The 12,952-nt window shown below is 37.6% G+C and overlaps 1 protein-coding gene across 1 annotated transcript in view; it reads right to left on the bottom strand.

The window, feature by feature from the left end:
- Positions 1-355: 355 nt before the first annotated feature.
- Positions 356-12,952, bottom strand: part of LOC124612641 (FAD-dependent oxidoreductase domain-containing protein 1-like) — a 105,299-nt gene continuing 92,702 nt past the window's right edge. Inside the window, exon 9 of the mRNA XM_047140941.1 lies at positions 356-661. Coding sequence (XP_046996897.1) covers positions 522-661 — 140 coding nt within the window. The 3' untranslated portion in view covers positions 356-521. The remainder of the gene's footprint in view (positions 662-12,952) is intronic.

Genomic DNA, 12,952 nt, shown 5'->3' with positions numbered 1-12,952 from the left:
CATAAGGGTCTCCCTGTTTATACTGTTTGGGAGAAAATCAATGTTGAGCTCTTCACAGAGTACCATATCACACTCCATTTTTTCCCCTTTGTTTAGCAATGATTCCAATTAATTTATATAGAAGTTCAAAATTTCCAGGTGGTGATAGGTTAACATTTTTTAGCAATAACCAATCTGAATTTGGTAATTTTTATAGCTGCAATCTAACAGTCTTTTCTTTACATTAACTTGAGTTAAGTCAGGTAGGTCAGTAAAATTTATATTTTTCTTTACATAAATCGCTGTCCAATTCTGCTTGCTATAATTCTACACTAGCAGGTAGACAAATTGAATTTAATTATTTTTGCATGTTGAATAAATTTTCTCTTTTATTAAGTGTTTGAATATTTGATCATTTTTATGATACAATATTTTACAATGAAAAACTCGTTTTTATATTCAGATGAGAAAATACAGTGTTTTATAATTACACTACTATTTAATATTCAGATCTCATTACCATGTAATGGAATGATTTGCAATCATATGATGTTCACTTCCCTTAGCAACTCATTATACATTAGCCTATCAAATCCAAAACGACTCAAATCTATTGTCTTGAATCCACCTTCAAACATCATTTCCATAACAGCACGTCCAACAGCAGGTGCTTGCTGTATACCTGTAGCAAAAGTTGAGAAACACAGTCAAATGAGGATTATGTTTGGATAAGAGTATTCAGTGGTACAAAAAAATTTTCATTGATTTTACAAATTAAAATTAGCCCAAATAACTGAAATCACGTTAGATGTAAATTATGATTCTGCATATATTTCTCTGTAATAATCAGATACGACGTAACTGGTTACTGCATTTATAACCACAAATTTAATTAGATAATTTCAGATGGCTCAGGTCTAGAACACTGTGAAGTGCCCAGTAGAGGATACTTCTCATTGAACTTGTTGTTAGGGTATTTTCTCATTCCATTGAAGTATTTAGTGTGAGAAGAATTACTTCTTAAACACTCCTGTGCATGCTGTAATAGTCTAATGTTGTCTTTATGATGCCTGTGGGAGCGATGGTAGGGGTCGTATTATATTACCAGATTTGTGACATTCTTCCATGGGTCAAACAAACCTGTGATCATTTGTGCTGACCTTTTTGTATACATTCAATATACCCTGTTATTTGTATTTGCTACAGGTACCACATGCTTGAGTAATATTCTAAACCAGGTAGCATGAGTGTTTTGTATGCAATCTCTTCTGGAGACTGATTGCATTTGCTTAGTATTTTACAAATGAACCACAGTCTGCCATCTGAGTTACCCGTAAGTGAACCTGTGTGTTCATTTCATTTCATATACTTACAAATTTTTATACCCAGGTGCTTGCATGAGTTCACAAATTCCAACAGCAGCTCACTGATATTTTAGTATGCAATACTATGTTTTTTGTATTATGAAGTGCACAATTTTATATTTCAAAAACACTTAAATCAACTTGCCAATCTTTGCACCACTTTCAAATCTTATCAAGATTTGTCTGAATATTTGTGCTGCTTTTTTAGACAGTCTTCATTATAGACAACTCCACCATCTGTGAAAAATCTGAGATTACTGTTAATATTGTCTCTAATATACAAACTGAACAGCAAGGGTACCAATACACTTTTCCAGGGCACACCTGGAGTTATTCCTACATGTCAATGATTCTTCTTCCAACACAATATGCTGTGTCCCCACCAAGAAATTCTCCTTCCAATCACAAATCCCACTTGATAACAATATTATCATACTTTCACTAATAAGCATAAATGCGGTATGGAGTCAAATGCCTTCAGGACATTGAGAAACAATGCACCTATCTGACTGCCTTGATCCATGGCTTTCAGAATATCATTGGAAAAGTGCGAGTTGGGCTCCACATGATCAATATTTTTTGAATCTCTTCTGATTGGCATAAAGGAGGTCATTCTGTTTGAGATTCCTTATTGCATTTAATCTCAGATTTATTCCAAGATTCTAAAACAAATGCGTTTCACAGATACTGGACATTAGTTTTGTGATCACTTCTGCTGCCCTTATAAATGCGTGTGGCCTGTGTTTTCTTCCATCCAATATGCACAGTTTTTTGACCAGAGACCCACTGGCATATTATAGTTAACAGGAAGGCTAACATAATCTGGAAATTCACCATAGAATCTGATAAGGATTCCATCAGACCACAGAGCTAAGTTTGATTTTCACGGTTTTTATGCCACTGACACCAATATCTTTTTCACTCTTCTTTGGAGTGGTACAGGAATTGAACTGTAACAATACCCGTGTTTATTTCCTTCCTAAAACAAAATTTGAATACAGATTAAGTATTTCTGCTTTTGCTTTGCTGGTCTCAATTTCAGTACCTGGACAAAATGCTGCCCAAAAGGCTCTTTAGGTTGTCCTATCTTCTGGGTTGGGTTGTTTGGGGGAAGAGACCGAACAGCGAGGTCATCAGTCTCATCGGATTAGGGAAGGATGGGGAAAGAATTCGGCCGTGCCCTTTCAAAGGAACCATCCCGGCATTTGCCTGGAGTGATTTAGGGAAATCACAGAAAACCTAAACCAGGACGCGGGATTGAAACGTCGTCCTCCCTATCTTCTGGGGTTTAACTATTGAACCCCTCCTGATTCCCCTCAATGAGGAGAGCACTGTTGGTGGAATGGTGGTGTAAGTATACTATGTACTGATGGCAGTATCTGCACACTCTTGGGCGAATCTGGAGGAAAGGGTTAGTGGTGTGCTCCAGTGTGTATGGCAGTGGTGTTCAAATGCAAACTATCCATAGCAGCACAAAAAAAAATCCTAAATGTTACTCAAAGGGCAATTATCTTAGATTGGAAACCCTACAATTACAGACAGCTGCTGTATGATCCTTTAACGGTACTACCAGTTCCACAATGTTATAATTGCATCTAAATAAAGAAGAATAGCACGTGGGGGAATTAAAAATACAAAAGTATTTATAGAAATAACAAGAATCTAGGGAGGAGATAGTGTAATGTGATATACAAAATATGTAACTGATAAAAGCAAATGAAAAACAGTAGTCGACTTACTTATTTTCAGATTATTTATGGGAAAAAGTTGTGTGTACTGAATGCCTCATCAATCTTACTCAGGTTGTAACAACTTCGTCAAGATAGTGATGAAAGTCAAAATTTAAAACTGGTGGAATGAAGAAGACAGCCACAAAGGAATTCAGCTAAAACAACAATAATTTTGCTAAACATGGAAAAGGGACTTGAAAATGAATGGCAATGTTAAATAGTGGTCACAATCAACAGACATGACATAGTGAAAATAACAACAAAAAGAAGCCACAAAATAAATTAGAATGAGTAAAAGAATGATGAAGGAACACAAAGTAAATAAAACAAGTCTTATTGGAATGGATCTGATGCATTCCTTAAAGCATTTTTAATGGTTCTGTCAACAGTTGCAGTTATTTATGAGACGACTAGTTTTGAGCCTTTACAGGTTCATTTTCAAGCCTGACCCACCGAGGCTATAGTAACAATACATACATACATAGTTGTCAGTGAACAGTGAAAACAAATGTGGTATTAGAACAAAAAGTTCAAAAGTAACAGAAATTAATTATTTGAATACAAACGTACCAGCACTGATAGTGATTTTAATAACGAACACTGAGTGACAACACATGCTCTATAAATTTTTGAAGGATGAATACCACAATCCACGCATGCCTGTTGCCGAGTCAAAATCAAACTGGAAGTCAATATACCCAACAGCACCGGGAAACTTTTGATGGCGCCACATTTTAATTTGATGCGTCTACTGGCCGTGGACGCACACTTGAACATGAAATGCTTGTTTTCTGTTCAAATATTTGACAAGTACACATTCACACTAGCATTTGTATGTTGTCATTCTCAGTACTGAGGTCAGCTTTAATAAAGGTGCTTAGACTCCTGCCCATGAAAAGCGCAACATGCCCATTGGCCGCGGACGTGCGCTTGTATGTGAGGCGCAACACTAGTGCCCTAGAAAGTTTCCTGGTGCTGATGGCTACGTTAACCCTCAGTTTGATTTTCACTTGGTAATGGGCATGTGTGGATTGCGGCATCCAGCCTGCAAACATTTATAGAGCGTGTGTTGCTACTCAAAGTTTATTATTAAGATCAGGCACTGTCAGTGCAGGTATGTTTATATTCAAATAATTAATTTCTGTTACATTTCAACTTTTTATTGTAATACCACTTTTGCTTCAGGGACTCACACCTAGTGAGTACGTGGCTGGCGACCACGGGGTCCCGAGCTGAGTCCTGGCATTGCTTCCACTTACTTATTCCAGGCTCCTCACTTTTATCTTTCCTATTTGGCCACCCTCGGCCAACTCTTGTTCTTTTCCGACCCTGACGCTATTAGGTTTCGAGGGCTAGGGGGTCTTCTATGTCCAACCTATACTTCTACTGAGCCGAATATCTCCCGGGATAAGGAGATTACCTTCTATCAATTGCCATTGGCCTTCTAGGAGAGCGGATGAGCGGCTAGAAGGAAGGGCACTCTCTTGCCCTTGGGGTGGGAAACTGCTCCTAAAGGCAGAGGAGCCACAAGGTGGCCAACGGCATAGAATGGAGAAGGCAACGGGAAACCACTCCATTAAAGACCCAGGCGGGTATCCCAAGTATCAACAGCTTATGATGGAAAGCTATTTGGTTAAATTCTCCGGAGGTAAAATAGTCCCCCATCCGGATCTCTGGGCGGGGACAACTAGAGAGATACCAAAATACAAAAGCATTAATATAAGAAGGATAGCAACATGGAACGTCAACTCACTTCTTAAATGTGGTAAACTGGAAAACTTGAAAATGGAAATGAAACGAATGGATATTGATGTACTGGGAGTCTCAGAAATGAGATGGCCAAACACTGGCGACTTTTGGTCAGGAGATTACAGAATCATACACACTGGAACAGCACAAGACAATCCCGGGATTGCAGGAGTGGGAATTATCCTCAATAAAGAGATAGGGTTAAGAGTAAAAGGATTTGTTCAACATAGTGAGAGGAAATTTATGTCCGATTGGAAACTAAACCAAGAGACACAATCATAATCCAAGTATACATGCCAACTACGATGCACGAGGATGATGAAATCGACATGATGTATGACCACCTTGAAGAAGTAATTGGCAGAATTAAAGGAGCTGTAAAACTTGTCATCATGGGAGATATGAATGCCGTTGTTGGGGAAGGTAAAGAAGAGGACGTGGCAGGGAATTTTGGATTAGGATTAAGAAATGAAAGAGGGGAGAAACTTGTAGAATTCTGCCAAAGAAATAAACTTTGCATTACAAATACCTTCTTTAATCATCATCCAAGAAGAAGATATACTTGGAAAATGCCTGGTGACATTAACAGATATCAAATTGACTTCATATTAGTGAAGCAAAGATTTAAAAACCGAGTTAAGGACAGCAGATCATATCCAGGCTGTGATGTGGAAAGTGACCACATACTCGTTATGATGACGACTGAGCTAAAATTAAAGAACATTAAAAAAAGAAGTACATGTAAATGGGATTTGACAAACCTGAAAAACGAAAATACACTGAAGCACTATCAACTAGAAACAGACAAGAAAACAAATACACAGGGCTGCAATGACATCCAAAGCAGCTGGGAAAAATAAAAACTGGTATTTTAGAAGTAGCAGACGAAGTAATAGGAAAAGAAAGGACAGAGAAAAGGAAGGAATGGATCACTAATGACCTACTAAATATGATGGAAGAAAGAAGGAAATTAAAAAATTCTGTGAAGAAGGAAGACCAAGAGAAATACAAGAGTCTGAAAAACAGAATCAACAGAGAGGCAAAACAAACAAGAGAAAAATACCTTGATGATCTGTGTATTTCAGTTGAGGACAACGTGAGCAAGGGAAATATCGACAAGGCCTATAAAAGTGTGAGACATTGCTTTGGAGACAGAAGAAACAAGTGTAGGGCTGTGATGGATGAAAATGGCAATATGTTGGATGACGATGATGAAGTTGCAAGAAGATGGAAACAATATATAGGAAAACTGTACAGCGGACCAGACTTGTCTGAAAACATCATGGAAGAAGAAACAGAAGTAGATGCACACAACATAGGTGAACCTATATTAAAGGAAGAGTTTGAACTAGCTCTGAAAAAATTGAAAAACAACAAATCGCCTGGTATAGACAATATCCCAGCCGAACTTCTGAAATCTGGAGGAGCAAAAGTGAATCAGGAGTTGTATAATCTTGTTTTCAACATGTACGAGCAGGGTAAAATTCCTACAGACTTTGAGAAAAACATTATGATCCCCATTCCAAAGAAGGCAAATGCTACAAGATGTGAAAATTATAGGACGCTCAGCCTAGTTACTCACACCTCTAAAATATTAACCTCAATTATCCTAAAATGCATAGAACAAAAAGTCGAAGCTACACTCTCCGAAGACCAGTTTGGATTCCGGAAAGATAGAGGAACCAGAGAAGCAATATTTGCTCTAAAACTAATAATAGAGAAACGACTAGATAAGAACCTGAAAACATACATAGCTTTTGTAGATGTAGAGAAAGCCTTTGATAATGTTAAATGGGATAAGATGTTTGAGGTACTCAAAAAAGTAGGAATAGACCATAAAGATAGAAAAATGATATGGAACCTGTACAAAAACGAGACAGCAGTTATCCGTGGACGGACAAAACAAGAAGAGGTGCAGATACGGAAAGGTGTCCGACAAGGTTGCGCACTATCCCCTGTTATCTTTAACGTATACATCGAAGAGGCGCTGAAAAAAGTAAGGGAAAATTCACAGACAGGTGTAGTAATTCATGGCCAACGAATAGATATGATAAGATATGCCGATGATATAGCTGTCCTGGCTGAAAGTGAAGAAGATCTTGTAGTCCTACTGAATAGAATGGATAAAGTTATGGGTGAAGAATATAATATGAGAATTAATAAAGCAAAAACAAAAGTAATGGCGTGCGACAAAGAAGATCAAGTGAAAGTCCAAGTTCATGTAGGCAATGAACTGCTTGAACAAGTTGATAAATTTACTTATCTGGGCAGTAATATTACCAGGGATGGAAGGAGCAAGGCAGAAGTGAGAAGTAGAATAGCTCAAGCAAAGGCTGCTTTTAACAAGAAGAAAAACATATTAACATCTAAGAGCATCAGCCTTGATATCAGGAAAAGATTTTTGGAATCATATGTGTGGAGTGTGGCATGCTATGGGTGTGAAACATGGACTCTCGGGACAGAGGAAGACCAGAAGCTAAATTCTTTTGAAATGTGGTGCTATAGGCGCATGCTCAAAATAAAATGGATCAACAAGGTCACAAAGTGGTTCTGGAAAGAGCAGGTGAGAAGAGAAGCTTCTGGAGTTTCATTGTTAAAAGAAGAGTGCAATTTACAGGCCATCTATTAAGACATAAAGGACTCCTGAACACAATCATAGAGGGATATGTTGATGGAAAAAGACCAAGAGGAAGACCACGACTGAGGTACATGGATCAAATCATGAAAGATGTGGGATGTAACGCCTATAAAGAAATGAAGAGAAAAGCTGAAAGACGCACAGAATGGAGACAAGCTGCCATTGTAGCTGTTGCAAACCAATCCTTGGATTGACCACTACAGAAGAAGAACCACTTTTGTACTCACTGTTCACTGACAACGATGTACTGTTTTTGTAGCCTCAGTGGGCCAGGCTTGAAAATGAACCTGTAAGGGTTAGAAACTATTCACCTAACAAATAACTGCAATTATTGACAGAACCATTAATAAATGCTTTAAGGAATTTAAATAAAATTGATGTTCCCTGTCAACGAAATGCTGAAACTGAACGATCTGATGCATTTCAGTAAGAACTGACATGGGCGGCTGCCAGCACAACACTGAGTTCGTGAGCGAGTGACAGGTAAACAGCAGGTGGAGCTAACTCAGAAGAGACAGACGGCACACAAGACTGTACATAATCTGAATAAGAATTTTAGTAGGTGCCCTTACAAATTATAACACAGACGACAATCAAATGGCACCACAGACCACTACTCCTAGCTGTTGGGCCACATGCATGTGACAATCAGGTTGGTATCCCACTGGTGTGCGACGCTTCTCCACACACATCCATGGCGTGGAATCTTATTGACTGGAGTATAATTGTCTTTAGTCATGAATCCTGCTTCAAACTGAGCTCCAACAACCAGTGAAGACGTGTCTGGAGATGCTCCTGACAGTGGTGGGAAGCTAACATAACTGTTGCCCACCATATGGCCTGACAACCAGGACTGACGATCTGGATTGCCATTTCTTTTCATATCAAGACCCCTTTGGTTGTCATCTGCTGCATCCTTACAGCATAGCAGTACGTTGACAATATTCTATGCCCCATTTTGTTGCCATTCATGACAAATCATTCTGGACTTACTTACATTCCTGCAAGGTAATGCATGTCCAGACACTGTGAGAGTTTCTACTGCTTTTCTTCATCCTTGGCAAACCCTATCTTTGCCAGCAAGGTCACCAGATCTCTCCCAAATTGAGAATGTTTGGAGCATTAGGGGCAGGGCCCACCAACCATCCAAAGATGTTGATGTTCTGACATGCCAACTGGACAGAATTTGGCATGATGTCTCTCAGGAGGACGTCCAACAAATCTATCAATCAAGACCAATCCGAATAACCATTTACATAATGGCCAGAGGTTGCCCAATGCATCTGAACTTCTTTCTCTTGAATAAATCATCCATATTTTCTGAAATTGTAATCATTTGTTTGTATGTACATCTACATCATATCTACCGAGTTTTTCCCCATTTGGATAATTCCTTCATGGTGCATCTTCTTCTTCTTTCTTTCTTTCTTTCCTTCCTTCCTTTTTGAGTGTATTAAGCTACCCATAGAAAAAGCAGTGAATATTATGCACAAATGTCTGTGTGAGCCAGTACCACCAATTATAAGTAACTGTTGGATGCTCTTAGGGCACACAACAACACTGTCTTCAATGCTATAGTTGGCTTGGCAACCAGTGCATGGACACATCAGCTCTGATTCAAGAACTGCAGATCCATCCTTAGATGAGTACAGAGGGGTGTACTTCTCATGCTTACTGGGGCCTTCAGTACAACACCTGTCAAAGCTATACTGGTAATGCTGGGGATCTGCCGCATCAGTAGTACAGGGTAGCAGGCTACTGGCTGCATTGACACAGACTCTACCAACTGCAAGTGATTACAGGGGTAAATATCAATAACAAAATCCAATTCTGGACCTGAAGAACAGATGAATGGTGGAATGACTGGAACATAGGACCACTGGTATGTATATATGACTTTTTCCCATAAGTTAAAGACAAACTATGAGCATGCCTAGATGACCCAACTACCTATACAGAACAGGGAGACAGGTGACAGCTCTCGATCATTGCAGAGAAACTGGGGTGCCTGAACACATAGGGTTTCACTGTAATTTACATCAACTAGACAGGATTTGAACTTGGGAAGGAATAGGTCAAACAAAGCTTCCCTAAAGTTTATACTTAAGGGAAGTTGTACTTCATAATGTCACCATAACTCTGTCTCATGATACAGAATAAAAATACTGTCTATTGCTGTATTGATGTAATGTCCTCCAGCATATGGAAGGTAGAGTATATATCCTGAAACATAATACAAGGTTTGCAAGACTTTACCATGTACCTGTTCTGGTTGTATTTTATAATACTGTATGTTGGAATAATATCTACTGCTTTATTGACGTAATGTGTTCTGGTATATGAACAGTAGAGACAGGTAATGTAAAAATATATTTCTAGGTTTGTAACATTCTCATTACCTGTTCTGTTCGTGAAATGGAATGTAGTTATTGTCAAAAGTTCCTATCTATTTAATCACTGGATGTAAGATTGTTTATATGAAATTGCACTGGTAGTGCTCTGTATCATGGCATTTTCGTGTAACAAATTTGATAAAATGAACTCGGATCTCATACCCTAAGGGTCTGTGCAACTCATATATTTTAAAGTATTTAACATATTTCTGCATGTCAGGTTGTTTACATACATTTTTGACCATCCCACGGCATTTTCAGACAACAGATTTTGATAAATGAACTTAAATCTCTTACCTTAAATATCTGTGCAGCTTATGTTTTAAGTATTTAAGTTTAGGTAACAAGTTCCATTATATTGTATTATACATGGTTATGTTTGACATATTGTCTAATGGCTACCAACAGACTTTAGGTAACTGATGTCTTTTATTTAATTTATAGCGGAAAAGCAGTGTTGTAACCTCACATGTTAGATGGATCATACTGTATTGCCACCTGGTGACAACAGCTATGACTTAAGGCCTAAACAATCTGCAGCAGTTAGTTTGCCTGTTTCTGTCAGTGGACGACTTCAACTGGTTTCTGTGCCATGCAGTATGGTGTGCTATATTGCTTATGGTTATTAACTCAGAAACTGTAAGATCATCATACACATGGGATTCTGCATTGTTCATCTGCACAGTGTGAGACTTTTCAGAACTCTATACAACATCTAATATTTTGGAAGTTTTGTGGTTATGGATAGGTAATGTACATATATCACAATGGTGTAAATGTTAAGACGACTTTGGAACAGTTCCATAATTTATTTTATTTTGTGTGTGTGTGTGTGTGTGTGTGTGTGTGTGTGTGTGTGTGTGTGTGTGTGTGTGTTGAACACAAACATGCAAAAAGATACTTAAACAGGGTAGGGCATCAAACTGCGCCAGCTTGGAGCAGGAGAGGTGCTACAGGACATTTTAATTTCCATTGTCTATACTTTTACAAATACATTCATAAAACTTTGTCAGCATGACCTGGAAGGATTCAGCATTCACACTCATAGCAGTGGAAGTTCAAAAACATAGCAAAATAAACTTTTTTTACAGGTGAAATTTCATCATTTTTGTCACTTACTATTGGCTGCATTTGTTGCTATAGGTACACTCTGCTACATAAGTAAGAGAGATTCTTCGATGAATTTTGTACAGCGTACAAGCCATACTCACAGGTGTATGGAACTCTGAATTTATTTAATTTATGAAAAAATGAATGAGCTGTTACATTTTAAACTTCATGTTTAGAAAAAACTCAAATTTTATAGTTAATTATCTCATTTTTTTACCACAGTTTTTAATAGATTTGGAAAATTCGATGAGTGTGAATCCTGAATCCTTCCTGGTCATTCTGACAAAGTTTTGTGAATTTATTTGTAAAAGTATACACAGTGGAAATTAAAATATCCTGTGGTGCCTTTACTGCTCAAAGTCAGCAAGTTTGTCATCCTACCCCCTTAACAGCGTACTGTACAGGTTATATACTCTACTTCATTGTATTACTACATTTTTGCTTTGGATAAGATTTATTGATCTGTACTTCATTGTAAACCATTACACCCGATCTGAAGATGGCCATTGAACTGGCTGAAACTGGTTAGCTATGTAATTAAATTTGCAATCTATGCAATAAAGTGTTCTAAAAGGATAATAGACTCTCAAATTAATTTTTATAGCGAAAAAGAACAAGTACAAGCCAATCTAGGATACACGGTATCCAGACATTTTCATTAAGATAAAAATGTTTTTTACAGCCTAATTTCAATTTACTGGGCATTGTTCACTAGTGCACTGAACAATTTTCACTAATGGCTTCAAACGCAATTAAACCTGTTGCTCTGTTTCTTTCTCTATTTTAAGGTGCCCTCTTATTTTTTGTCTTCTAATTAATTATGCAACTAAAAACCTACAATCAAGTTCACTTAACATTTCCTCTTCTTATTCTTATTCTTCTTTTTCTTCACACAAACAGTATCTCATCCTCACTTACTGAATTACCACATTCATGAAAATCTTGCTGGTTATTTTATGAACTTCCTCTTGAAGCAATCTCTAGAGTTGGAAGATTCTTGCAGTATGCATGAAATTCATTAAAATAAGCATTTCCTTCTCTTTTCATTTGTAACTGACCTCTGACTCTTGTACAGTTGTTCCTGATGGACACTGGCTGATGACTTTAGTTTATTTCCTTTCCTCTTCTTCTTCACAAAATTTATCTCACTGAATCCCACAAAATTTCTGTCTCTTTAAATGTCATTGTAAAATGCATGCCTCTTTCATACCTTTTAACCAATTTACCTCATAGCTATCAATAGTTTGCTTGTCGTTTGAAATTGCCTCTACTTTTTTTTTATTTTTTGTAATTTTCATTACAGTGACTTCAAAATTCAGTGCCTTTCATTTTGCAGATTTTACAATCCTGAACCAATCCTCTGGGGAATAGATGTACTGCCCCACATGCTTTGTAGTCTACAAATTGCTAAGGGTTGTTGTTAGGCCAGATCTGAGCTGCCTCTACTAACTTCCTCTTTATAAAATCATTCCTAACAATCTCACTCATGCCAGCTACAAAATTATGCTTACATACAGCCAAGAAATCCACTGCATGATATCTGTCCTCTGTACTAGAAGCTCTGGCATGAAAACCTTGCCCTACAGCATAGCCTGACATTAAACTACCATGTCTTGCTGCTATATTATGTACAGTTTTGTTCAGTATAAACACTGTACAATGCAGACTGGACACTCAACTATGACACTCATCATTGCTCTGAAAGATCACATTATTGTCTCAGAGCACCAGGGAACTACTGAATCCTGAATATCGCACTACAAACTTTGTTTACCATTGCTCTGAATAATTATTGGTATTTTGAATTCAACTGTCATAAAACCAGGATTTTTTTGTTTTTTTGTTTTTTTTTTATTTGGTCCACTTTTGCTCTGAGCCCCTCATATATGAATTGTGTGAGAAAAGTAATGAAATTGGTTTTTTTAATCTACCAAAGTTTTTATTTTTTTCAAACAACAATATTGCTCCTCCAAAGTAGTTCCGTTCGGT

The sequence above is a fragment of the Schistocerca americana genome, chromosome 4 (genome assembly GCF_021461395.2).
Source record: "Schistocerca americana isolate TAMUIC-IGC-003095 chromosome 4, iqSchAmer2.1, whole genome shotgun sequence".
NCBI lineage: Eukaryota > Metazoa > Arthropoda > Insecta > Orthoptera > Acrididae > Schistocerca > Schistocerca americana.
The sequence above is the reverse complement of the archived record's forward strand: the minus strand, read 5'-3'. Positions and strand labels throughout refer to the sequence as shown.